The sequence below is a fragment of the Tamandua tetradactyla genome, chromosome 24 (assembly GCF_023851605.1).
Source record: "Tamandua tetradactyla isolate mTamTet1 chromosome 24, mTamTet1.pri, whole genome shotgun sequence".
NCBI lineage: Eukaryota > Metazoa > Chordata > Mammalia > Pilosa > Myrmecophagidae > Tamandua > Tamandua tetradactyla.
This window is the reverse complement of record NC_135350.1, coordinates 15431949-15459072: the sequence shown is the minus strand read 5'-3', so window position 1 is coordinate 15459072 and position 27124 is coordinate 15431949. Positions and strand designations below refer to the sequence as shown.

The 27124-nt window shown below is 38.4% G+C and overlaps 1 protein-coding gene across 3 annotated transcripts in view; it reads right to left on the bottom strand.

Annotated features, from left to right (window-relative positions):
- The window catches only part of PAPSS1 (3'-phosphoadenosine 5'-phosphosulfate synthase 1), a 167454-nt gene that overhangs the window by 114695 nt on the left and 25635 nt on the right, over window positions 1-27124 (bottom strand). For all 3 annotated transcript variants that reach the window (XM_077142613.1, XM_077142615.1, XM_077142614.1), the window contains exons 4-5: window positions 22845-22983; window positions 18280-18398 (exon numbers count right to left, since the gene is read on the bottom strand). In XM_077142613.1, coding sequence (XP_076998728.1) covers window positions 18280-18398; window positions 22845-22983 — 258 coding nt within the window. The remainder of the gene's footprint in view (window positions 1-18279; window positions 18399-22844; window positions 22984-27124) is intronic.

The following is a 27124-nucleotide window of genomic DNA, read 5'->3' as shown; positions in this document are numbered from 1 at the left end:
AAACATTTCAGGCTAAATACGAACAAGTATGGGACAGCAAATATTCTTTTCAGCCCAAATAAGGTTATCTTTATCTGCTCTGAATATTTAAAGAATATCAAAAAAATTTAAATTTTTCTAAGGTTAACAACATGCTCATTCCTCTCAATGTCTTAATCCAAGCTATACTTAGGGGACAAATTGGTGAAATGTGAAAAAAAAGAAAAGGGCGTCAGAGGAAAGAGTCTTAGTCCAGAAATAAAAATAGTAAGTCTAGATTATTAGAAAAGGGAACATAGTAAAGAATGAGCTGTGGAAATAAATCAGACCTGTATTCAAATTCTGGCTCTATCTCTGACTGAATTAATCCTCAAACAATTTCAAGGCCCTGAATCTCTGTTTCCTCATCAATAAAATGAGGATAATTGTACTACATCTCAAAGCTTTAACAAAAATCAAATGGCATAATGCTATTAAACACACCTACTATAAAGCCTAAAGATAACTAAGAGTTACTGGAGTTATTACTGATGGTTTCCATCTCTGCCCATAAATCCTCTTTCAGAAACTTCACATGAAAAAATAATGCAGTTATATTCTTACATATACTGCTGGTTCAATACAGACCCTCTATTCTTCACATCCCTGCTGAAAAAACATGCTACAAAGTTATTTAGATTTGGTTATCATTTCTTGCTTTAATACACAACTAAATATGACATATTCATCTCATTCATCTCCAATCTATATTTTTTATTCTATTATTTGCTTTCACACAACCCACCCTTTGGAAAGCCTAACAAACGCCTTTATGATGGAAATGTACTTGAATTGCATTCTGAATTGCATCTATGGACTACAAGGGAGAAGGAGTTTGCTATGGAAAATGTACATTACTCCAAGTCACTCTGCTCATTAAGAAGCAGTGGGCAAATGTACTCCTTCTATCACTGACAAACCATGAACTTTAAGGCAGAACTTTTTATTGTTTTATTCACTGGCACAACCCCAGTGTTTATAACAGTGCCTAGCACTGACTAAGCATTTGTTAAAATTAACTAACAGGACAAAGCAAACACAACACAAAAAATGCTTACATGCTTTCAACATGCTTTTCAAGGGGAAAGCATAGAAAGTACTGAAATCTTTCTTTTCAGAGGGTAGTTCCAAAAGAAAACACTTGCATTAAGGTTTTTGCATTTCTTCTTTGGTTACAACCTAGCTTTGAGATAAAATTAAATAATTTTTCAAAAGAAAATTTCTGTCTTAAAATAATATAAACCAAATCCCTTTCTGGTTATAGATTTAATTACATTGAACTTATTGCATTTTGAAAATGCTATTGATGGTAAAAACCAAAGGTATATGGAAATGACTGTGGAATCCTAAGCACAGAATCCATTAAGTTCATGGGCAAACTATCTAACTTCTTTGAAATACTTCATAGGTTTACCGTGTGAATAAATTAGACAACATATATAAACATACAAAAACCACCTGACTATCACAATAATTCAAGTGAGAGGTGGTTGGAAGCTAAACAAAGAGAGAGGCCACTTTCCCCCAGATTCTAACAATCATAACAAATACTTTAGAAGATATAAATCTCTGCAAAAATGTTCCTTACGACAAGTACTCAGTAAATATTAGTTTCTTAACTGACCCTCTTCAAACTTTGAATGAAACTGTCCAGTCATCAGCTGATTATCTAGCAAGCACAATATAGACGTCCACCTGCATAAACGAAGGTAGGGTGGTTTGAAACTATGTACCCAGAAAAACATAAACTTAACTTAAACTTAATCCATTCTGTGGGTATAAATCCTTGTAAATAGGACCTTTGGACGAGGTTTCTTCAGATAAACTGTGGCCCAGGGTGGGTTTTAATTCTATTACTGAAGGCCTTATAAGGAAGGTAATAGAGAGAGGAAAAAAAGTCACAGGGAGAAGGCAGAAGCTGAAGGTCAACGGAACCCGGAAGAGAAGGGAGAGGCCAGAAGAGGCAGCCACATGCACTGCAAAGTGACAGAGGAATCCAGGACCAAAGGCTGCTGGCAGCCGGCTGGAAAAAATAAAAGCACTGCCTTGATAATGGACTTCTCCTAGCCTCAAAACTGTGAGCCAATAAACCCCCACTGTTTAAGCCAACCTACTGCATATTTGCTTTAGCAATGAGAAAACTAAAACAGAAGGGCAGATATAATTATTAAGTAGGAGCAAATAAATTAGAAAAAAGGCATTAATTAGGTCCATAGAGAGCAAGGCAAACAATAGCACCAAAACAATAATAATAAACTGGGGTGGAATATATAAGGACAATAATAAGAAAATATACAGCTTAGAGCCAAACTATGAAGAATCCTGAACACAAATCATCTTTATTCTATGAGAAAATGAATACATATTTTAAAGTGAAAAAGGGAAAGGATTAGACTATACTTTAGAAGTATGAGTCAGTGAAGAGTAGAGGATAAAATAAAACACATAGAAAACTGGAAATGCCCAGTTAAGGAATAATGTAATAGTTAGGATAGGGTAAGTCTAAAAGCATACAATGGCAGTTTAACTTCAATTTTTTAACCATTAACAACAATGACAATAACAAAAAGATGCAAATCCTCTTCCTCATAGACACCACATAAGTCATTATTTTCATTTTACAGAATCATGGTAAAAACCAGTTAAACTTTCATGCAATGTAGGATCTTTCAGTGAACCAAGGAATGAAAAGCACACTAGTTAAAAAAAAAAAATGGAGAAATATAAATAGCATTTGTGCTTTAGTTAATAAGTTTCATACCCAGTTGAATTTCTCATTTGTAATAAATATTCTTTAGTCATTTAAGATGTTAACATAAGAGCAAGCTAGGTGAAGAACACACAGGAGCTCTGTACCAAAAGGTTAAAAAAAAATTGTCAAAATCATCTCTCTATCTTAAAAAATATATGTCCTTAAGGTGCATTAGAGAGGTTAGAGGGAAAGTGCCTGAAACTGTAGACCTGTGTTCCAGTAGCCATGTTTCTTGAAGATGATTGTATAATGACAAACCTTTTGCAAAGTGACTGTGTGATTGTGAAAACTTTGTTCTGATGCTCCTTTTATCTATGCTATGGACAGATGAGCAAAACATATGGATTAAAAATAAATAATAGGGGGAACAGGGCACGCCACAGTGGCTCAGTGGCAGAGTTCTCACCTGTTATGCTGGAGACCCAGGTTCGATTCCTAGTGCCTGCCCATGTAAAAAAAAGTGATAAAAAAAGTGTTCCGCTGAGTGACAGTGTTCTGGTCTAGATGTCTCTGTGTGGATCAAATAAATTTGGTAATGACCCCCCCCCAAAAAAAAAAATTCTTTTCTAATGTGGGTAAAGCATCAAACCCAAAGGCTGTAACAAACTTGGTTTCCTAAGTAGGGCCCCAAAGGAAATGGTTAAGAATTGAAAGAAAAATGGGAAAAGGGGGATACCTACAGTACCCCAAAACACATAAAATTTAATAATCCACTGTTTAAATAGCTTAAGCATCCGGAGTCTACAAAAGAGCTTAAGAGTCATGAGCCCCCTAAAATTAGATATAAAAGTATCTATGTGGATTTGAAGAGTAGGATTGTAAAACACTTAACATTTTTAGATATAAAGATAATTAAAACAGAAAATAAAAACTCCAACTAGTCTACCTTTGATATGACAAAAATCTCAAGTGAAAAAAAAGAAATCAGTAAGTTAATGCCCCCCAAAATTAAACACAATCATAACCAAAATAAAAGGGAAAAAGACTGTCAAATATGGTTCTAACAAGAATGACAAAGTAATATCTATGTCTAAAAGAATGATTTCATAAAAATTTATCAGACAGCTACTGGCCTTTCACTTTACTGGTTGTTCACTATTAAAGATCAATAAAGTGAAAGCAAAATGCAAAATTCACTGAAAATGAAACACACAAAGGTTTCAAAAGGGAACCCTCAGAGTCAGTCACTGAGAAGGTCCTCAGCCTGCTGATTCCTGCCTTGATCTGGGAGCTGTCCGACATGCCAGCAGGCGAGCCACCCCTGCTGCTCCCTTCCTTCTTCAGCTCCTTTTCCCTCTCACTCAGTTTTTTGGGAGTGTGAAAGAAGGCCCAGGGATGTCACAAGCCCCTCTGCTCCTGCCCATCCCAAGTGCCACGGCCACCACGGGCCTCACCATCTCCTCTGTCTTCTCCTGCCTCTTCAGCAAGAAGCAGATGCATTTTTTGATGATGGGATTGGATGCTGCTGGCAAGACGACCATGCTGTGTAAACTGAAGTGAGGGGAGATAGTCCCCATCATTCCTCCCACTGGTTAAAGTGGAAACGGCAGAATGTAAGAATATTTGTTTCACAGTATGGGATGTTGGTGATCAAGGTAAAATTAGGCCTCTCTGGAGTCATTACTTCCAAAATACCCGGGTCTTATTTTTGTGGTAGACAGCAATGATTGTGAAAGAAATCAAGAAGGAGCAGAAGCACTGCAGATAATGCTTTAAGAAGATGGGTTGAGAGATGCAGTACTGCTGCTTTTTGCAAAAAACATTGCATCGACCAAATGCAATGGTCACCAGTAAAACCACAGATAAATTACTTGGTCAGTCCCTTCGTAACAGAACATGGTATATTCAAGCCACTTACATTACACAAGGAGCTGGTCTGTACGAGAGGCTTGACTGGCTGTCAAACGAGCTTTCAAAACGTTAAATGAAACTCGACATTTCACCAAGGATATTTGATAGACTCGGTCTAGGCTTCTTACAACAAAGTTAGTTTGCATCATGGTGATTAAACAGTAGCTGGGACTCTTTGGGACAGAATATTACAGCATATAAAACTTATTTTGTTACCAATTATTGTTTACCAAGTGTAATAGTGGTATTTACCAGTATGCTTGGTTTTAAAGAAATTCTCCCTAACTTGGGGAAAAAAGACTTCTTTTATTTTTACTTCTCTTAAGCCTAAATGCCTGGGCACAGCTATGTGTGACATTTTTAGGTCCGTTCTGAATGCCTTAGAGCCCACAACAAATGATGTTTTAAAGTAACCCTTGCTACTTTACTGATACCTTTTATAATTCCTGATACAGTCTACTGATTTAAAAATATAGCATTCCATTTATATTCATTTCTCTCCCTTGCCAAAAAGATTTTCGAATACTGCTTGTGCCAGCCAGGGAAACACTCCAAAACACTATTCACATCTCTTGCACTGAGGAACTTTTATTTTCCTCCCATTATTGACTCCTGGCTCCTATCAGCCAAATTTACCTTGGTGTGGTTTGGAACTGATAGCTAATTAGTTCCAGGCAGGGTGCAAACAGTTCACATTGAGATGGTTTTAAATACTCAGCAATTGCCTTCCTTTTTATCTTTTTTATACTGCATATGGCTTTTGGTATCAGCCTGGCTCTTTGCCCAGTATATGATAGTTCTGCTGATGCTCTGTTGTTTATGGGTGAACATATTTTCATTAAGAATTTCTGGGAAACTCAACAAAGTCAATGAGTAAGTTTGTTCATAATCCATTTGGAGTTATTCCTGATAAAATATGTAGAAAAAAAAGAGAGGGAGAGAGAACTATCACTCATACACTAAAGTCCTATTTCCTCTGGTAGTTGTAGCAAAGTACCAAAACCAGGGTGGCTTAAAACAATAGAAATGGATTATTTCTTAGTTGTGGAGGCTAGACGTCCAAAATCAAGGTGCTGGCAGGACCATGCTCCCTTAGAAATATTTTTTCCTTTTAGGCATTTTTCTTCCTATTTTGCCAAAATTCAATGAAAAAAAACAACATTGTGAGACATACCCAAAAAGCAAGAAAAACAACTCACAGTCAAAGATAAAGGAATCAATAAAACCAGATCCAGAAATGGTGCGGCTATTGGAACTTCTGGGCAGGACTCGAAAATAACTAACATGTTAAGGAACCTAGTGGAAAAGTGGTTAATGTACCACAGAAGGAAGATTTCAACGGATAAATGTTAATATTTTTTAAAGAGAGTGATGTCATCAATATGGCAATGTAAGACATGCTCTGGAAGTTTCCCCTCAGAATCAACAAAAAAAAGGACAAAGTTCACTTCATTAGAACTCTGGAGGATGACAGAACTGGAAAAGGACTCCACAAATGCTGAATGAAAGAAGGAGAAATGTCCAAGATCAGGTAGGGGATTTTCTTCCCAGACACATCACTTGGTCCTGGGCAGCTTGGGATTCACACAGAGGAGGCAGCACAGCCCGGGTCCAGCCTGCCACAGATACAGACATAGAGCCACTCACAACAGCAAGTTAGAAACCTAGACATATCGAGGTACAGGGCCCGAGGTCTTCAGAGACCCAGGGTAGAACACACAAGCCACAGAGGAGTGCCACACAGAAAAGTCTCTCCAGGGTAAAAAAGGAGAGAGAGAGTGACCACAGCAGAACTGCTGGCAAGAGGGGAACACACTTAATCCAGTATCTGACTGCCTGAAAATGTAGTGCTGTGTTCCAGTAGCCATGTTTCTTGATGATGATTGAACAATGATAGAGCTTTCACAATGAGACTCTGTGAATGTGAAAACCTTGTGTCTGATGCTCCTTTTAGCTACTCTATCAACAGAAGAGTAGAACATATGGAATAAAAATAAATAATAGGGGGAACAAATGTTAAAATAAATTTAGTTTGAAATGCTAGTGGTAAATGAAAGCGAGGGGTAAGGGGTATGGTATGTATAATCTTTTTTTTCTCTATTATCATTTTATTTCTTTTTCTGTTGTCTTTTTATTTCTTTTTCTAAATCAATGCAAATGTTCTAAGAAATGATGACTATGCAACTATGTGATGATATTAAGAATTACTGATTGTATATGTAGAATGGAACGATATCTTAATGTTTTGTTAATTTTTTTAATCAATAAAAATAATAATTCATAAAAAACATTCACATATATTTTTCCTATAAAAAAATTTTTTTAAATAAAAAATAAAAAAAATCCAGTATCTGTCCATTGGACCACCTAAATGCAAATGGAATTTCCTAGACTGACCCACATTTCCAGGCCAACTCCATATAGGTTCCTGGGGTGAGATACCCTAATGGGGAAGAAACCAGAGGCAGAAATGTATTACAGAAAAAAGGAGGGAACTGGGGATGAACTGAGCTGCTATCAGACAAAACAGAAAAGTATAAGGAAAATGGGACACTGAGAGAAGGAGAGAATTTAAACAATTCATAGGAGCTGGGGAGAAAATTCTGCACAAAAACAAACAGATCAAGAGCCCCAGAGAAGAAACAAAGAGAAGGAAGCTTTCTCCTTGAGGTGAAACAACTGCATAAAAAGTACAATCTTAAGAACTATACCATATATCCAGAACAAGAAACAGATGAAGAAGAGCTCGAGAAATCTGAACAGTTAAAACTAGGTCACTCTGAAGGGCAAGAGCAAGTTGGACCAAACATCAAAGAAGAGCCTCAACACAAAGCCAATTAATGCTAAAACCCTAGAAAAGGGGGAAAAATGATCTCCAGAATGAACTCATCAAGATAATCAGTGCTCAAGCATCAGCAAAAAATTACAAGTTCTATTAAGAAACAAGAAGATATGGCTCAAAGGAACATACTGAAACTTCAGAAGAGTCATGGTATTTGCAAAAATTAGTCAAAGAAATTCAAACAAATCTTCACATCAATTCAAGGAGATGAAAAAAATATATGAATATCTAAAGGATGGTAAGAAGACAATAAAGAAAGCTGAACTTCAGCTATTTCGTTCTTTGGTTCTTTTGTGTCCTATCTTTTATTCTCTCACTTCTCCTTCACTGGAATCTCCTTTTTTGTGTACTTTTTGTTGTCATGGTCAGGTTCATGTGTCAACTTGGCCAGGTGGTGGTACCTGTTTGTCTAGTTGGGCAAGTGCTGGCCTGTCTTTTGCTATGAGGATATTTCATAGAATTAAATCATGATCACATTGACTACATCCATAGCTGATTCCATTTGTAATCAGCCAAGAGGAGTGTCTTCTTTAATGTGTGATGCTTAATCTAATCACTGGAAGCCTTTTAAGGAGGATTCAGAAGAGACAGGTGCTCTTCCTGCTTCAGCTGGCAAACCTCTCCTGTTTGTCCAGAATTTGTCCAGACCCTCCACTGGAATCATCAGCTTCACAGCCTGCCCTACAGATTTTGGATTCTACATTCCCACCATCACATGAGGCACTTTTATACATTTTACATTTACGAATATTTCCTGTTGAATCTGTTTCTCTAGAGAACCCTAACTAATACAACTTGGTACCAGCAGGAGATCTTAAGAAACAGACTCTTAAAAATGGGTTTTTATTAATGGTTTTCTAAACTGACTGGACTCAAAGGCACTAGGGACTCTGATTCCCATTATCAGAATGACATTATCAATCCATGGAGTGAGTTGGCAAAAGAGATTGTCAAAATATCACCATTCAATTCTTCTAAAACTTTGCTTGTATGAAGCCAGGCTCTGGGGGATAATGTTTTTGACACTCTTATAGAGTTTTGTGGAAATAGTAAGTATAGAGATGTTGGCTGGTTGTTGTTAGATACACTGTATACACTAATGAGTGAAAGGGATGGGCTTAAGGCTTCAAACCAGAGCTTAAGTGCCATCTGACAGATGTAGACATTTCTGTGAGTGTGGTGATGGAAAATCTTATTTCCTGTAGCCGTAGACTGGAAATCTCTGAAAATCATATGCAGAATCTTATTGTTAGAGTAGCAACTTTACAACATAAACTGAAATCTCAATCTTGCATGGTGTCTGCCATTTAAATGAGGGCATTGATCAGAAAGGAGTGGGACCCTGAAAAATGGGATGGTGACATATGGATTGATAATGATTTCAGTGGAGAGGTTGAAACCCTAGGTCAATTGAACAGAAGTCTAACTTGAATTACAAAAACACAGTCACAGCCCCTTAATCAATTTCCAGACTTGAGACAGTTTACAGACCCAGAGCCCCTTGAATGGAGGGGAGGCCAGGTCCCTTTGAGGGAGAAACCTGTTATACTGCCACAAATTTATACTGTTAATCTTCCTCCAAGCCTTCCCCAAGGAGACTGATGGCCTTTTTACAAAGTAACTATGCATTGGGGAAAAGAAAATGATCAGATATTTCAGGGATTATTAGACAATGGTTCAGAAATGACATTAATTCCAGGAGACCCAAAATGTCACTCTGGTCCACCAGTTAAAGTGGGGACTTATGGAGTTCAGGTGATTGATGGAGTTTTAGCTCAGATCCATCTCACAGTGGGTCCAGTGGGGCCCCGGACCCATTCTATAGTTATTTCCCCAGTTCCAGAATGCATAATTGGAATAGACATACTGAGCAACTGGCAGAATCCTCCACACTGGCTCTCTAACTCGTGCAGTGAGGGCTATTATGGTGGGAAAGGCCCAGTGGAAGCCAGTAGAACTGCCCCTACCTAGGAAAATAGTAAATCAGAAGCAATACCAGATTCCTGGAGGGATTGCAGAGATTACCGCCACTCTAAAAGACTTGAAGGATGCAGGGGTGGTGATTCCTACCACATCCCCATTCAACTCTCCTATTTGGCCTGTGCAGAAAACAGATGGGTCTTGGAGTTTGACAGTGGATTATTGTAAGCCACTCAGACCATATGATCCAGCAGATCCAATGGTGCTGGAAGTGTCAGTGGCAAATAGAGATGCTGTTTGAAGCCTTTGGCAGGCCCCTATAGAAGAATCACAATGCAGACCCTTAGGATTTTAGAGCAAAGCCTTACCATCTGCTGCAGATAACTACTCTTCTTTTGAGAAACAGCTTTTGGTCTGCTCCTGAGCCTTAGTTGAGACTGAATGCTTAACCTTGGGCAACCAAGTTACCATGAGACCTGAGTTGCCTATTATGAGCTGGGCGTCATCTAAACCACCAAGCCATAAAGTTGGGAGTGAGCAGCAGCACTCCATCATAAAATGGAAATGGTATACATGAGATAGGGCTAGAGCAGATCCTGAAGGCACAAGTAAGTTACATGACGAAGTTGCCCAAATGCCCATGGTGTCCACTCCTGCCACATTACCTTCTCTTTCCCAGACCAGAACTATGGCCTCGTGGGGAATTCTTTACAGTGAATTGACTGAGAAAGAGAAAACTCGGACCTGGTTTACAGATGGTTCAGCATGATATGCAGGTACCACCGAAAATGGACAGCTACAGCACTACAAGCCCTTTCTGGGATGTCCCTGAAGGACACTGGTGAGGGGAAATTCTCCCAGTGGGCAGAACTTCAAGCAGTGTACCTGGCTGTTCATTTTGCTTGGAAGGAGAAGTAGTCAGAGGTGCATTTGTATACTGACTCATGGGCTGTTGCCAATGGTTTGGTCAGATGGTCAGGGACTTGAAAAGCCCATAATTGGAAAACTGGTGACTAAGAGGTCTGGGGAAGAGGTATGTAGATAGATCTTTCTGAGTAAACTAAAAATATGAAGATATTTGTGTCCCATGTGAATGCACATCAGAGGGTGACTTCAGCAGAGGAAGGTTTTAATAATCAAGCAGATAAGATGATCCATTCTGTGGATACCAGTCAGTCTTTTTCCCCAGAAACTCCTGTCATTGCCCAATGGGCTCATGAACAAAGTGGTCATGGTAGTAGGGAAGGAGATTACGCATGAGCTCAGCAACACGGACTTCCACTCACCAAGGCTGACTTGGCTACAGCCACTGCTGAGTGCCCTATCTGCCAGCAGCAGAGACTGACACTCATCCCCTAAAATAGCACCATTCCCTGAGGTGACCAGCCAGCTACATGGTGGCAGATTGATTACACTGGACCACTCCTTTCATGGAAGGGGCAATGATTTGTTCTAACTGGAACAGACACATACTCTGAATATGGGTTTGCTTTCCCTGCATGCAATGCTTCTGCCAAAACTACCATCTGTGGGCTTATAGAATGCCTTACCCATGGTCATGGTATTCCAGACAGCATTGCTTCTGATCAGGGAATACACTTCACAGTAAATGAAGTGCGGGAATGGACACATGCTCATGGAGTTCTCTGGTCGTACAACGTTCCCCATCATCTAGAAGCAGCTGGATTGATAGAACAGTGGAATGGCCTTTTGAAAATTCAGTTACAGTGCCAACTAGGTGGAAATACCTTGAAGGGCTTGGGTAATGTTCTCCAGGAAGTTGTATATGCTCTGAATCAGCGTCCGCCATATGGTGCTGTTTTTCCCATAGCCAGGATCCACGGGTCTAGGAACCGAGGGTGGAAATGGGAGTGGTACCACTCACTATTACCCTTAGTGATCCACTAGGAAAATTTTTGCTTCCTGTCCCTGCAACACTGAGCTCTGCTGGTCTACAGGTTTTAGTTCCAAAAGGGAGCGTGTACCACTAGGAGAAACAACAATGATTCCACTGAATTGGAATCTAAAAATTGCTGCCTGGTCACTTTGGGCTATTCATGCCCCTGGATCAACAAGCCAAGAAGGGGATTACATTACTGGCTGGATGACTGACCCTCACTATAAGGGGGAAATAGGACTGCAACTACACAAGGGAGGTAAAGAAGAGTTTTCCTAGGAGATCTCCTAGGGTGCCTTTTAGTACTAACATGCCCTGTGATTAAAATCAATGGAAAACTGCAACAATCCAATCCAGGCAGAGCTACCAATAGCTCTAAAACTTCAGGAATGATGGCTGGGTCACTCTACCACGGCCAGCTGAAGTGTTTGCTGAGAGTAAAGGGAACATGGAATGGGTAGTGGAAGAAGGTAATGATAAATTTTAACTAAGACCACATGATCAGTTACAGAAACGAGGACAGTAATGCTGTTTTGTTCGTGTTATACTATTTAAATTGTAAGATATCAAGTTTAAGAATGAATATTACCCAAGGATTGCACCTTATTATGGAGAGATTTAATGGGTTTCCAGTTACATGCAGGGCAATTCAGTATTGTTACGTGAAAAAAAATAGGTGTCTTTAATTGTTTTCTATTTAGAAATTAGGTACGGTTTAAGGTGATGAGTATAGCTGCCAAGCTGACAAGGGGTGGACTGTCATGGTCAGGTTCATGTGTCAATTTTGCCAGGTGGCAGCACCTGTTTGTCGGGTTGGACAAGTGCCGGCCTGTCTTTTGCTATGAGGACATTTCATAGAATTAAATCATGATCACGACTACATCCATAGCTGACTCCATTTGTAATCAGCCAAGGGGAGTGTCTTCTTTAATGAGCAATGCTTAATCTAATCACTGGAAGCCTTTTAAGGAGGATTCAGAAGAGACAGGTGCTTTTCTGCTTTGGCCAGCGAGCCTCTCCTGTGGAGTTTGTCCAGACCCTCCATCGGAACAATCACCTTCAAAGCCTGCCCTGCAGATTTTGGACTCTATATTCCCATGGTTACATGAGACACTTCTATAAATTTTATATTTACGAATATTTCCTGTTGATTCTGTTTCTCTAGAGAACCCTACTAAGTAACACACATGTTTTGTAATGTTGTGTGACCACAAAGAAGAACTGGAAAGTTTAAGAAGAAACACAACAGAAATTATGGGAATAAAAGGCACAAAAATGGAGATTAAAAATATACTAGAGACATACAACAGCAGATGTGAACAGGCAGAAGAAAGAATTCGTGGACTAGAAGACAGGACAAGGAAATTACACAGTAAGAAGAAAAGATTTTAAAAAATAATAGAAAAAATTGAACAGTGTCTCAGGGATTTAAGTGACAGCATGAGGCCTCCAAACATATGCATCCTGGGTGTCTTAGAAGGAGAAGAGAAAGGAAAGGGGGTAGAAAGAATATATGAAGAAATAATGGACAAAAATTCCCTAACTCTTAGGAAAGACACAAATATACATGTCCAAGAAGTACAACTTCTTCCAAACATAATGAACCCTAAAATCCACTCCAAGACACATACTAATCAGAATGTTAAATGCCAAAGAGATAGAGTTCTGAAAGCACCAAGAGCAAAGCAATTCATCAAACACAAAGGAATCTCAATAGGACTAGGAGCCAATTTCTCATCAGAAACCATAAAGGTGAGCAAGGAGTGCTATCATATTTAAGGTACTGAAAGACAAAAACTGCCAGCCAAATATTCTTTATACCCAACAAAACCATCCTTCAAAAATGAGGGAGAGTTTAAAATATTCACAGATAAACAAAAACAGAGGAGAGTTCATCAATGAAAGATCAGTTCAACAAACAAAAGCTGCAAAGCTGGCTGTTGTATCTCACTTCACATACAAACATTAACTCAAAATGATCAAAGACCTAAATATAAGAACCAGGCCTATAAAATTCCTAGAAGAAAATGTAGGGAAGCATTTTTACGATCTCGTGTTAGACAATCCTTTTTTAGACTTTACATTCACAGCACAAACCACAAAAGAAAAACATAGATAAATGGGGCCTAATCATGATTTAAAACTTCTGTGCAAAGGACTTTATCATGAAAGTAAAAGACAACCTACTCAATAGGAGAAATTATGTGGAAACTACACATCCAATAAGGGTTTAATATTCAGAATACATAAAGAAATCCTATAACTCAACAATGAAAAGACAAACAACCCAATTAAAAATGGGCAAAAGACTTGAACAGACATTTCTCCAAAGAGGATATAGAAATGGCTAAAAAAAAAAAAAAAACACACATGAAAGCAATGCTCAATATCATTAGCTACTAGGGAAATGCAAATTGAAACCACAATAAGATATTTTTTAACATCCACTAGAATGGCTACTATTAATAAAACAGAAAATTACAAATGTTGAAGAAGATGCAGAGAAGTTGGAGCGCCCATCCATTGCTGGTGGGAATGTAAAATGGTACAGCTGCTGTGGAAGACAGTTAGGCAGTTCCTCAGAAAATAAAGTATAAAATTATCATAAGACCTAGCAATCCTACTTCTGAATCCTACTTCCTTCAAAAGAATTTAAAACATGGAATCAAAACAGATATTTGCACACCAATATTCACAGTGGCATTATTCACAATTGCCATAAGATGGAAGCAACCAAGAGTTCATCTACAAATGAATGGATAAACAAAATGTGGCATATACCTATGTGCTGGTTTGAAATTATTGTGTAGCCCAGTGTGCTGGTTTGAAAGGATGTATGCCCCCTAGAAAAGCCAGGTTTTAATCAAAATCCCATTTCGTAAAGACAGAATAATCCCTATTTAATACTATATATTTGACTCTGTAATTAGATCATCTCCCTGGAGATGTAACAGAATCAGGAGTGGTTGTTAAGCTGGATTAGAGGACATGTGTCTCTACCCATTTGGGTAGGTCTTGATTGGTTTACTAGAGTCCTATAAAAGAGGAAACATTTTGGAGAATGAGAGATTGAGAGAGAGCAGAGAAGAATGACATAGCCACAAGAAACAGGGAGCCCACAAGGAAGTGACCTTTGGAGATGAAGAAGAAAAATGCCTCCTGGGGAGCTTCATGAAACAGGAAGCTAGGAGAGAAAGATAGCAGATGTTGCTGCGTTCACCACATGCCTTTACAGATGAGAGAGAAACCTGATTGTGTTCACCATGTGCCTTCTCACTTGAGAGAGAGACCCTGAACTTCACGGGCCTTCTTGAACCAAGGTATCTTTCCCTGGATGTCTTTGATTGGACATTTCTACAGACTTGTTTTAATTGGGACATTTTCTCAGCTTTAGACTGTAAAGTAGCAAATTCTTAAATTTTCCCTTTTTAAACGCCATTTCATTTCTGGTATATTTCATTCCAGCAGCTAGCAAACTAGAACACCCAGAAAAGCCATGTTCTTTAATCCTGATTCAGTATTGCCAGGTGAGACCTTTTGATTAAGTTGTTTACTGGAACCCTTTCAGAGGGAAGCAATCGGGGAAAAGCTTCAGAGATCACACAGCCAGAGAGCTTTTGGAGATGGAGAAGGAAAATACCCCCAGGGAATCCTTATGAAATGAGAAGTCAGGAGAGAAAGCTAGCAGATTTCACCATGTGCCTTCCCATCTGTGAGAAGTGTTTAGAAGCCAAAGACCCCAGTAGATGCCAACCATGTGCCTTCCCAGCTGACAGAGATGTCCCAGATGGCATTAGCACTTCTTGAGTGAAGATAATCTCTTGTTGGTGCCTTACTTTGGACATTTTCACAGTCTTAGAAATGTAAATTTGCAGTTTAATAAATTTCCTTTTTAAAAGCCATTTCAGGGTGGACCACAGTGGCTCAGTGGCAGAGTTCTAGTCTGCCATGCTGGAGACCCACGTTCAAGTCCTGGTGCCTGCCCACGTTTTACAAAAAAAAAAAAAACATTCCATTTCTGGTATATTGCAATCCGACAGCTTAACAAAGTAAAACAACATACAACAAAATATTGTTCCGCATTAAAAAAGAATGAAGTTCTAATACGTGCAACAACATGAGTGACCCTGAATACATTATGTTGAGTGAAATAAGTCATACACAAAAGGATAAACATTGTATGTACTGGTGTGAATCTATTATGCACCCCAGAAAAGCTGTGTTTCATCCTGATTAAATCTTATAGGAGCAGCCACTACTTTCAATTCTAGTTCAATATCGTACGTAGAAACTTCTAATTAAGTTATCTCTACAGAGATGTGACACGAACAATTGTGGGTTTAATCTCTTGATTACATGGAGATATGACTCCACCCATCCCAGGTGGGTCTTGATTAGTTTACTGGATTCCTTTAAAAGAGGAAATATTTTGGAGAAGCGATTGAAATGACAGAGCCTACAGAAACACCAGAAGCCTCAGAGTCGACAAAAACTTCACAGCAGAACTGACACAGATGTGGACATGTGAAGAACAGAGAAAAGGATGTTTGGAGATGCCTAGAGCCCAGCAGATGTTGCCATGAGATGTTAAGAAAGCCAGAACCTGGAGAGAGCCAAGGGAAGCCACAGACGAAAGTCAGCCACATGACTTCCCAGCTGACATACATGTTCCAGACCCATCAGCCTTTCTTCAGTGAAGGTAACCTCTTGTCAACACCTTAATTCGATACTTTCACTTTCTTAGAACGGTAAACTTTTAACTTATTAAATTTTCCTTTTTAAAAGCCGTTCCAGTTCTGGTATATCACATTCTGGCAGCTTGCAAACTAACACACTGTATACTCTCAAGGATATGAAATAATGAAAATAAGCAAACTTACAGAGTTAGAATCTAAAAGATAGGTTACTAGGAGCTGGACTGGGGGTAGTGAGTGAAGAATTAATTTGTACAGAACTTCCACTTGGCTTGATTAGAAAGTTTTGGAAATGCATGGTGGTGATGGTAGCACAACATTGCAAGTATAAATAACACTGAAATATATAATGTTAATGTGGTTAAAAGGGGAAATTTTAGGTAGTATAAGTTACCGGATAAAACTTAGAAGACATAGTATAGTACAACACAATGAACCTTACTGAACCCTATCATAAATGATGGACTAAAATTAACAGTACAATTATAAAAATGTTCTTCTGTGAATTGTAACAAATGTACCACCACTAGTGCAGACTGTTAATAAGAGGGTGGCATTTTTGGGGGGGGGGGGGGGAGGAGGGAGGATACCCTAATGTAACCTACGAAGTATGGTTAATAGTACAATTATAATATTCTTTCATCAATTAAAACAATTTAATTATAATTTTCATCAATCATAACCACATTAATGGAAAGTGTTGATAGTAGGAGGGTGAGGTATGTGGGAACGCATAGTTTTTGCATGGTTTCTCTGTAAACCTAGAATTTTTCTAAGTAAAAAATTAAATTAAAAAATATACATGATTTTAAAAGGACCAAATAATTGTCAAAACTTTTTTCAAATGATCACAGTGTTTTAAGAATTTCTTCTTTTGGCACAGCAATATATTGGACACAGCTGGAGTCAGTGAACTTGAAAATAGGTGACCATAAATACTTTTTTTTTTTGCATGGGCAGGCACCATGAATTCTGCCACTGAGCCACCGTTGCACCGCCTGTGACTAAAAATTTTTAAAGATGAAAAATTAAGGAGGAAAAAGAATGAAAAAAAAAAAAAAACAGAACATCTAAAAGCTGTGGGACAATATCATTGGTCTAACATGTGTAACTGGAATCCCAGCAGGAGAAGACAGAATACGCCAACAGAAATATCCGAAGAGATAATGGCCAGGGATTTTCAGAAACTAAAGAATGAACAAACTACTGACCCAAGGTCAGAAGCACCAAACTAGTGATAGGAAAAATCCAAAAAAACAAGGCACAGCATATTAAAACTGCTGAACAGCAAAGATTCAGAGAAAAAATCAAATTCAGAAAGAAAAATTAAAATAAAATTATAAACAGAAAACTTACAACAAAAATTACATATCAGACATCATCAGAAACAACATAAGCCAAAGAACATGGAGTAAAATCTTTAAAGAACTAAAAGAAAAACTTGTCAACGAGAATTCTATACCTAGCAGAAACGTCTCTTAGAAATGAAAAAAATGAGCTGAAACAGTACATTGCACAGAGATCTGCACCACAAAAAGATGAAAGTTCTTCAGGCAGACAGAGTCTGATACCAGATGAAAATTTAGATATATACACAAAAAAGTGAAGAAGACAGGAGATAATATAAGTGAGAGTAAATATAAAAGATATTTTTCTTATTTTTAATTGCTTCAAAAGTTAACTTCTAAACTGCTTATTTAAAAGCAATAAGGGTAACGATAGATTGTGGGAAAGAAAAATAAACTGTAAAACTTCAGACTGGACTAAACTCTGAGAGAACCATGTACCTATCAGTGAGCCTGAGCAGCTCAATGACATCACACCTCTTTATGCTTCTACATGCTCAGTAACTGGAGGAAGGTCCTTCTGTCCTAGCATCTTATCCTCCACAGGATATCTTCCTAAAATCAGATTTTCAGGATATCATCATGTGGTCCTAAAGAAAACCCGGACTCTCTACATATATTTCAACTTGAGAAATATAATAACACCAAGCTATAATCATGGCAGGATTTTCTTTATTAGTTATTTGTTTGGTACAATTAGTGGTAAAATAAAAGATCATTTGACTGCCACACCTCCTGAGGTCTACGTTAACTATGATATTTCAAGTATTTTACATATGCAGCGCTCCCTATAACACCTAATACCATGATAAACAGACAGAGAAAACTGGTGACACTACCAAGAATTTAAAATACAAATCTGCTCAATATTCATGCATCCTTTTTATTTTTTTGTAGGGGGAAATTTATGAGATGAGTACAATTATTCTCTGATGATGCTCTCTTTGGCATTTTCTTACCCTTTCTTGTAGGAGCTCCACAACTTGCTGAATGCAGTCATTTACATCACAGGAGTCTGTTTTCAGCACCAATTCAGGGGCCTCTGGTTTTTCATATTCAGAATCAATCCCAGTGAAACCTATAAAAGGTACCATATATTAGAGTGAGAAAATTAAAATATAACAGGTTTATTATATTTGATAGCTGATTTATAGAAAAAATGGTATGTAACTATGGTAAAATGTTAAAATTGGTGAATCAGGGTATAAGGAGGGGTGGAGGTATGCTGGGGTTCTCTGTATAGGGTTTTTATTCTTTTTGCAACTTTTCTGTAAATTTGAAAATTATTTCAAAATTAAAAGTTTTAAAATATATATATATATTATATTTATTTATTTATTTACATAAATTTATATATTTATACATATATATATATATATATATATATATATATATAGGGCCCAGCCTCTCTAGAACATCATCTAGTTCTATCTCCCTACCCCATATTATTGACAGCCTCTTCCAACACAAAAAAGTTAGAATGGCCATAGCTCAACTATCCCTAAAGACAGGGATAGAAACATCAAAGGTGATGGTGGAGTTATACAGACTTGTCATCAGAAACAATATAAGCCAGAGAACATGGAGCAACATCTTTAAAATACTAAAAGAAAAAGGTAGGGTTTAACAAATGAGCATGATTGCTGAATCATTAAATTGTTATTTCTTTTAGTCTCCAGTATCTTAAATCAGCTAGAAGTAAAAACCCTAAAACTGTGGAATTATAACCCATACCAAACTCTGAAATCTGTTCTAGAACTAATTGTTGTGCTATGCTTTGATATTTATTGCTTTTTTGAGATTTATTGCTTTTTTGTACATGTTATTTTACACAAAAAAGAAAAAAAGTCGATTATGATGATTAAAAAAATATTTACTCCTTCTAGTCTCCTATGTTCTGGAGCAGCTAGAAGGAAAAATCTGAGATGATGGTATTGTATCCCATGACAAACTCTGGCATCTGTCCTGTAACTACCTGTTGAAGAGTGCTTTGAAAGCTATTGCTTTTTTCTTTCTTTGCTTTGTATGTATGTTATATTATACAATAAAAAAGTTGAAAAATATATAATAACAGGTTTCTAAAAATAAATTTAAAAAAATAAATTTACATAACAGTTTCTTCCCTCAGTGCAAGTCTCAGCTATACTGAAGTTGATGTTTGTGTTATTCCCTCTAAGCTACAAGATATAGTATTAAAAATTCCTTCTGGGGAGAAAATTTCTAATTAAGCTAAACAGACGTTTCCTTTCTTCTTTAAACATGTCCTTATGTTCTGATCACTTTTTAAAGTAAATGTTTAAACTGCCTGTGAAGAAGTACATATTCAGTATCAGGTGATGCAGTGCATCTCAATTTGTCCACGGAATAGTCAGGATATAGTATGTAAACCCTAGGCATAAAATTGAACTTAACCGGTTTATTCTTTCCTCAGTGCAAAGCCTCAAGTCATTTCAGGAGCAATGCTAAGTACAGACGCCTTATTAAAGTCAATTAAGGGTGTGGTCTGTTAGGAAGTACAAATATTCTCTGTCTTCGGACCTGCGAAATCTAGAGAACAAGCTATCTGCTTCCAATTTACAAGGGTGGGACAGGTGCAGGATGCATATTCCCATTCCAAAAAAGGAAGAAATTGAAAGGAAAACAGGGGTCATGGGTCCCAAACAATTTCAAAATTCAGCAGGGCAAACTACATTAGATTTCAAGGTCTGAGAGTCATCTGTAGATTGGTATTTTGTCCTCTGAGCCTGATGGAGCAATAGGTCCACCTCTTCCAAAAGCCTGCACAGTGCCTATGCTCTCCCCAAACTCAGGGGTAAAGGTTCCATATATTCGAAACATTAGGATGTTAGCTACGCTTTCCACAGACCCCAGGGCATAGGATCCACCCTCTGCAGGCTCTCGGGGTTTGCTCTCTGATCAATGGGGTAGAAGGCTCAACCCCTCCAAGCACCCTTGGAAAGGCACTCACCCTTTCACACACATGGGTGGGCCCATTCTTTTGGCCCAAGGAGACCTCTTCAGTCCAGATCTCAGCTCCATGGTTCTGCCCTTGAAATCATTCTTCCTTCAATTTATTGCAGCTCTGTCCCTTTCAGTCTAGACTAGCAGTGTTTCCCACTCATACATATTACGCAAAAAACCTGTCAGCTTTCCACATAGTTCAGAGAGGTCCCAACCACCAAGACAGCAGAAATTTCCACAGATCTTTACTGCATAACTGCATTTCCAATCCTGACTCCCACTGAAATGGCCAAATGGTTCCATGTTCAGTTAAGCCCTCCCACAGGGCTCTATTCTCCAAGGACTTGCTGTCCAAAGCCCAGGGCAGTCCCTGATAGAGCCACTTCTGGCACTAGTCTCAGAGCACACCATCTGATAGGATCAGAGTTTTCCAAATCATCAATTTCTGGTTTCCTGCTCAAAAGGTCAATTATCTGTTTATCCCTTTCCTGTTGCATTTCACTATAAGCTGCAAGAAGAAACCAGGCTGCATCTTCCATATTTCACTTGAAAATCTCCTCTGCTAAATATCTAAATTCATCACTTTCAAGTTCTGCCTTCCATCCAACATCAGAACTCAATTTCACCAAGTTCTCTGCCACTTTAAAAGCAAGGATCATCTTTCCTATGCTTTTCAATGGCACATTCATCATTTCCTTCTAGGGCCTCATCAGAAGTACCTTTACTATCCATATTTCTACCAACAGTCTCTTCTCAAAGAAATCTAGACTTCATTCTATCACGCACCTCCTGACTCTGCAGCCTCTACCCATTGCCCAATACCAATTTTTGGTATTTGCAATAGCAATACCCCACTCCCACTACCAAAATCTGTTTTAAGTTTCCTTGATTGCACAAATACCATGCAATGGGCTGGCTCAGACAATGGGAATTAAATAGCTCATGTTTTTCAGGTTAGGAAAGTCCAAATTAATTCATCATCAAGGCAGTGCTTTCTCCCCAAAGAAACTGGTATTCTGGGGCTGGCTGCTGGCAATTCTTTGTCCTGGGCTCCTCTGTAGCATGGCAATGAACATGGCACCTTCTCCCTTCTCCTCCATATTCCACTGATGCTCAGCTTCTAGCTGCTCCCTCTGTGGCTCTCTCTCTCCTGTCTTGGTTTCATTCTGTAAGGACTCCGATAATAGAATTAAGACTCATTTTGGGCCATACCTTAACTGAAGTAACCTCATCAAAAAGTCCTACTCAGAATGGGTTCACACTCACAGAAATGGATTAAGTTTAAGAACCTTTAAATAAAAGGTCTAGACTTCAGGATCCTGGACATATCACTGTACTTCTCTTTGCCAAATCTCTATTACAAAAAACTGAAGTGAATACTGGCCTTGAATAGAGACCTTCAACTCCTACCCCTGAGTTAAAGGACTACAGTGCTTTCCCTTCAATTATCAGAAATTATTCAGGTCAGGCAGCCTGCTCTTTCTGAGTCAAGAAAGTACTAGTTGAATGGGTGAAAGGGCTCAAGTGTTCACAGTATCAAGACAGACCATCATCCTTGATCCTTGGGCTGATTTAATCAAGGCAACGGACTTCACCACAACTATTAACATTCCCAGGTACAAATAGAGAAGAGCTCAGAATCTCAAACATAACCTTTTCCATTCCACCTTTTCCTTTTCAGGGCCAGAAGCTAAATGCCAAACTCTATAATCCACAGCACTCCAGGCAATTTCAGGCTATAACACCCCTTGCTGGAAAACAGAGGCCACCTATATGAATCACTGTTTCCCAAACAATGTTGATGGAATAAAATATTTTTATTTTTTTTTAAGTAGTCTTATTCCTTTCAGTTAACAACATCAGAATAGAACTAATGTCAAACGATGTCTGCATGACAAATAATATGATCAGTATCAAAGGCCACAGCAGGGCTGGGTACTAAATTTCTCCTTCAGTGCCCCACTGTTGTTCACAGTTGAAACACTAGGAGGAGATACACACTCTGACCTTAACATTTAATTTTAAAATTAAAATTTTGATGGGATCAACGATGGGTTAATTCAACAATCATACACTGAGTACATAAGGGACCATTCCAAGCACGATGATATAAACAAGAACACGACATGATCCTTGCCCTCAACATGCTTATAATTCAAGTTTTCTTCCCCATAGTTATGGAATGTCCTACATTTTCACTGGAAAGGAAGAATAAGTGGCAGTAGCTGGTGACTGATAACCAACCTAATTTTAGGCACATAATTATATCAAGTAGGTTTCTACCAACTTTCAAAGTCCCAGTCCTCTAAAACTCTGTCTTGTGAGTAGGATTTCAACATGATCAACAATACTCTGAGCGCACATAATGCAAGGTTTTGATTTAATTGTTCTGATTTAACTGTTAAGCTTGAGAAATACAATAATGGAATCAGACCTAGTTTCTGTTCTCAAGGAGCTCAAAGGCATTCAAGTGGTCCCAATCTCTTAGAAGAGACTAACAATCCCAGACTCGGTAAAATAAGTGTCTATGTAAAGAGAAGCTGGGAGGAAAAACATTACTTACCTTTAATTTCTCCAGCCCGAGCTTTTTTATAGAGTCCTTTGACATCCCTCTGCTCACAAACATGCAGAGGAGCATCAACAAATACTTCAAAAAAAGGTAAACTTGCACCCTCATGAATTTGCCTTGCATTGTTACGATCCTTAAGAAAGAAAAAAAAAAATAGATGCAGAGAAACACAGCAAAAAATGATCATTCAAATCAAAACTCCTATATTAATATCAAGGGTGAGTAAAGGTGCTTTTCAGCTCAATTAATGTAAAATATTTTACACAAAATATTTAAAATATAAACTGAAAAAAAAAATAAATCCAAGAAATTACTATGTTAGCATACAACCTCTTCATAGCAGTTTAAAAGGGCGTATTGTTTTAAATATACAGGATACTGGGGGAGTTAAAGAAGAGGGAACAATGGATGCCCCATTAAAAGTTTCACCAAAACTTAATGTGAAATCTGAGTCAAGGCCCACTTGGAATACAGGAGTCATGATGCCTCTCTAATATGAACCACAGCCTGACCTGGTATGAAGCAACTTTATTAAAGAGTTCCGTCAGAACACCAAGGCTAGTTTTACTCACCTGTAAAATGCAAAGCCCTCCAGCCAACGCATCTCTAGCATTCCCCAAACCTTTACTCTTCTGTACAACTCCTACTCCCCAACCCTCTCCCTCCATCACCTTCATCCTTCAGTCTAAACTCTCTCCATTCTGTCTTCTCCAACACCGTTTCCTTTGTAAGTCAACCTCTTCTTTCTGGTCTTAACTAAAATCAGGTTCTCTCTTGAAGATTCCACTTATCTTGCAGTTCTCAAGTGCAAATTCCACGTTCATAGTCTATAACAAAGAGCTAAAAGGCAGCACCAAGATCTTCAAAGCTTACCCCTGCAACTTCCACCATGGTGTTTTCACATACCCATTTCAGTATTCACCAACTTCCTTACAGCCCTCTGACAAACCATTTCTACTTCTACTCTTACCAGACAACCTTACCTCCTATTTCAAAAAGAAAATCCCCATCAAGCATGAACACTCGCCATCTCCTCTCTGTCATATAAACTTATCTACAACTCCATCAACCTATATTTCCCTCCTTCTTGCCATTTCCCTCTTCATATATTCTAGATCCCATCTCTTTCCATTTTCAACAGGACCTTGTTCAAACCACTATCCCTACTCTACTGAAATTATCAGCCTCTTCTCTCTTTCCTGGTTGTTTCCTCTGGCAAAAAAAATTAGTACATCACTCTCAATCACTACAAACAAACAGAAAAATCATATAAAAAAAACGCTCCCTTAATCATAGGTATTTTTCGGTCTTTAAATTACCAGGACTTACTATGGCATTTCATATTATTAATCCTATAGAAACCAATGATCTACTTCTATGCACTCCCCCTCTTTCATCCATCCCTTAAACACTAGTGACACTCACTGTTCACTTTGCATGGTCATTGAGTACTTTTATGAGCCTAATTTCATAGTTTAAACTACAAGAGACATACTGACAACTTAAGTTTCAACCCTGACTTTCTCCTGAAATTAAATACATATTTCCAACTTCCTTCTAGATATATTCACCTGTATAACCCACAGGCACCTCAAATTTAAAGTATCCAAAATTGAATCCATTCTCTTTTCTTCCAAATCCTGAGTTGTTCTGATCTCTCTCTCTCTCTCTCGCTCTCTCTCTCTCTCTCTCTCTCTCTCTCTCTCTCTCTCTCTCTCGCTCTCTCTCTCTCTCTCTCTCTCTCTCTCTCTCTCTCTCTCTCTCTCTCTCGCTCTCTCTCTCTCTCGCTCTCTCTCTCTGTCTCTCTCTCTCTCTCTCATCATTAAGTCACAAAAGTCCTGCTGATTTTACTTCTAAATATTGCACAAATCCAATTTAATCTCCTTCTTACCCACTGGTACAGCCTCATTTCTCTTTTCTGGACAACTGTACTACCCTTTCATATGGACTGAATTGTGTATGCCAGTTTGTTCTTGTTCTTGGTCTGCCTTCTGATAGATAAGAACCCATTGTAAGTAAAATCTCTTCAGGATGTACTTCAGTTAGGTGTGGCCCAACTAAATCAGCTTGGCCTTTTACCTGGATTACTGCAGCCTTTTATAAACAGTGAAAGTCAGATGGAGAGAGGAGCCACAGGGAGCAGCAGAAACAGGAAGTCAACAGAACCCAGAGGAGGTGGAAGAGACATTACCAATTGTATAGCCATGTCAAAGAGAAGCCAAGGACCAAGGAATGCCAGCAACTTCCCCAGAATACTACATGTCTTCTAAAAGAAAGCATCACCTAGCTGATACCTTGATTTTAGGTTTCTCCTAGCCTCAAAACCATAAGCCAATAAATTCCCATTGTTTAAGCCAACCCACTGCACAGTATTTGTTTTAGCAGCTGGGGAAACAGAATGCCCTTTTAAACTTTCTTCTAGCTTCTACCTCCGATCAGCTCAAAGCCATACTCTACACTGTAGGCAGGGTGAAACAAGATGCAAATCAGACCATTTCACTACTGAAACTGTTCAGAGACTCCTGCCACCACTAGGGTAAAACCTGAACTCTTTAGTGTGATGCATCAGGTCCTCTATAACTGACCCCAACCATTTCCAGTCTTCCACTTGAAATTCTATTAATTAATATCTGCCTATCTATCAGGCAGTTCTGGCCTTACACCTTAGCCACCCCCTCTACCAAAAACATCCTACCTCTCTTTTTAGGCTAAGGCAATGTGTTCCTTCACAGCATATTTCAGTGGTGAACTCTTCCCTGAATGCCCAGGCTAACAAGAGTCTTTGTTTCCTCTTGGTGCTTACAGTACCTACTGTATACCTGTGTCACAGATCTTATTCAAATATATTGAAGTCACCTCATTTTCTTTATAACCCTAGTGTCAGGCACAGCAATTTAGTTGTGGAACTTACTACTATGACTTTTTCAATGAAAGGATTCCCATGTCTCCATCCTTGGCTTTCTTTTCATTATATATATATGCTTCTATATATACTCAACTTAATCTAGGTTTCAAATAATAAAATTAAGGATTCCTAAATCTGTATCTTAATCCTATATAATTTCCCTGAGCTCAAGATCCCATTTTCCAATAAGTGGTCACCTTCATTTAGACACTCCATTAGCACTTCAAACTTACCCACCTAAAATGAAATAATTATTTCCTCCCACACTACTCTATATTTTCTAACACAATCACACCACTCTTTATTCAGAAGGGAACCACCCTTCATTTTTTTCCCATAATCAGCAATCAACCAGTGTTCAAGTCCTACTGATGCTTTGGCCTCAAGAGACCTCAAATATATCCCATATTTTCTATTTTCATTGCCATTGCTTGAATTCTGCACTTTACCCTGCAATGGCTGATGTTACTACAAAAGCCTCCTAACTGATCTCCCACCTCCAAACTTCAATGGTGAAGTTTAAAATACAAACCCAATCATATCATCCCCCTACTACAATCCAAAACTATTAACTACATATGGGATAAAATCCTATACAGTCCAGAATTCACCACTGGTGGTCATGGAAGGATTAACTCTGTAGGCCCGAGCTATACATTCCAAAGAAGGGCATCTTCCTCTGTCTTATTAACTGAGACTGAGAATGGTCTTGGCGACCCCTGACTCTGCTAATTGCTCTGGCTTTAACTTTCCCAACATTTTTTTCACCCTGCTGAGCAGTCACAACAAACCACCTGCAGTTCCCCAAAAGACCGCATCCCTCGTATTTCCATGCCTGTGTATATATTGTGCTATTGCCCCTGTCTGATACAGCTCTCTCCTTTGGTCTAACTGGTGTACTCTGTTTCATTCTCCATGACTCAATTCAAGCAGCACCTCCTCTGCAAATCGTCCACAGACCTTTTAAATATCTTCACTTAATTACTTGCTTTAAGATATTATACCTGTTCATACCTATTACCACTAGACTATCAACTGAAGACAAAAATGTCAGGTTTATCTTTAGAACCAAGATGCCAAGCTCACAGGCTGCCAGACAGCTACCCAATAAATGTTTCTTGAATGATATAAATAAACAAATTTAATCATGATTGACAGAATAATACACATGTTCTACACCACATGGTTTGAACTAAATCTTCGTACTGATTTTGGCATACCCAAACTTCATTCTCTAAGCGATTTCAGAAAAGAGAGCAACAAAAATTTTGCTCCACACCATGGGTAAAAGAGGCCAAATCTACCTCTATTTTTAAATTCCCAGGTCTTAGGTGATAGCTCTCCAAATCAGGTGGTGCTACCTTTCCCT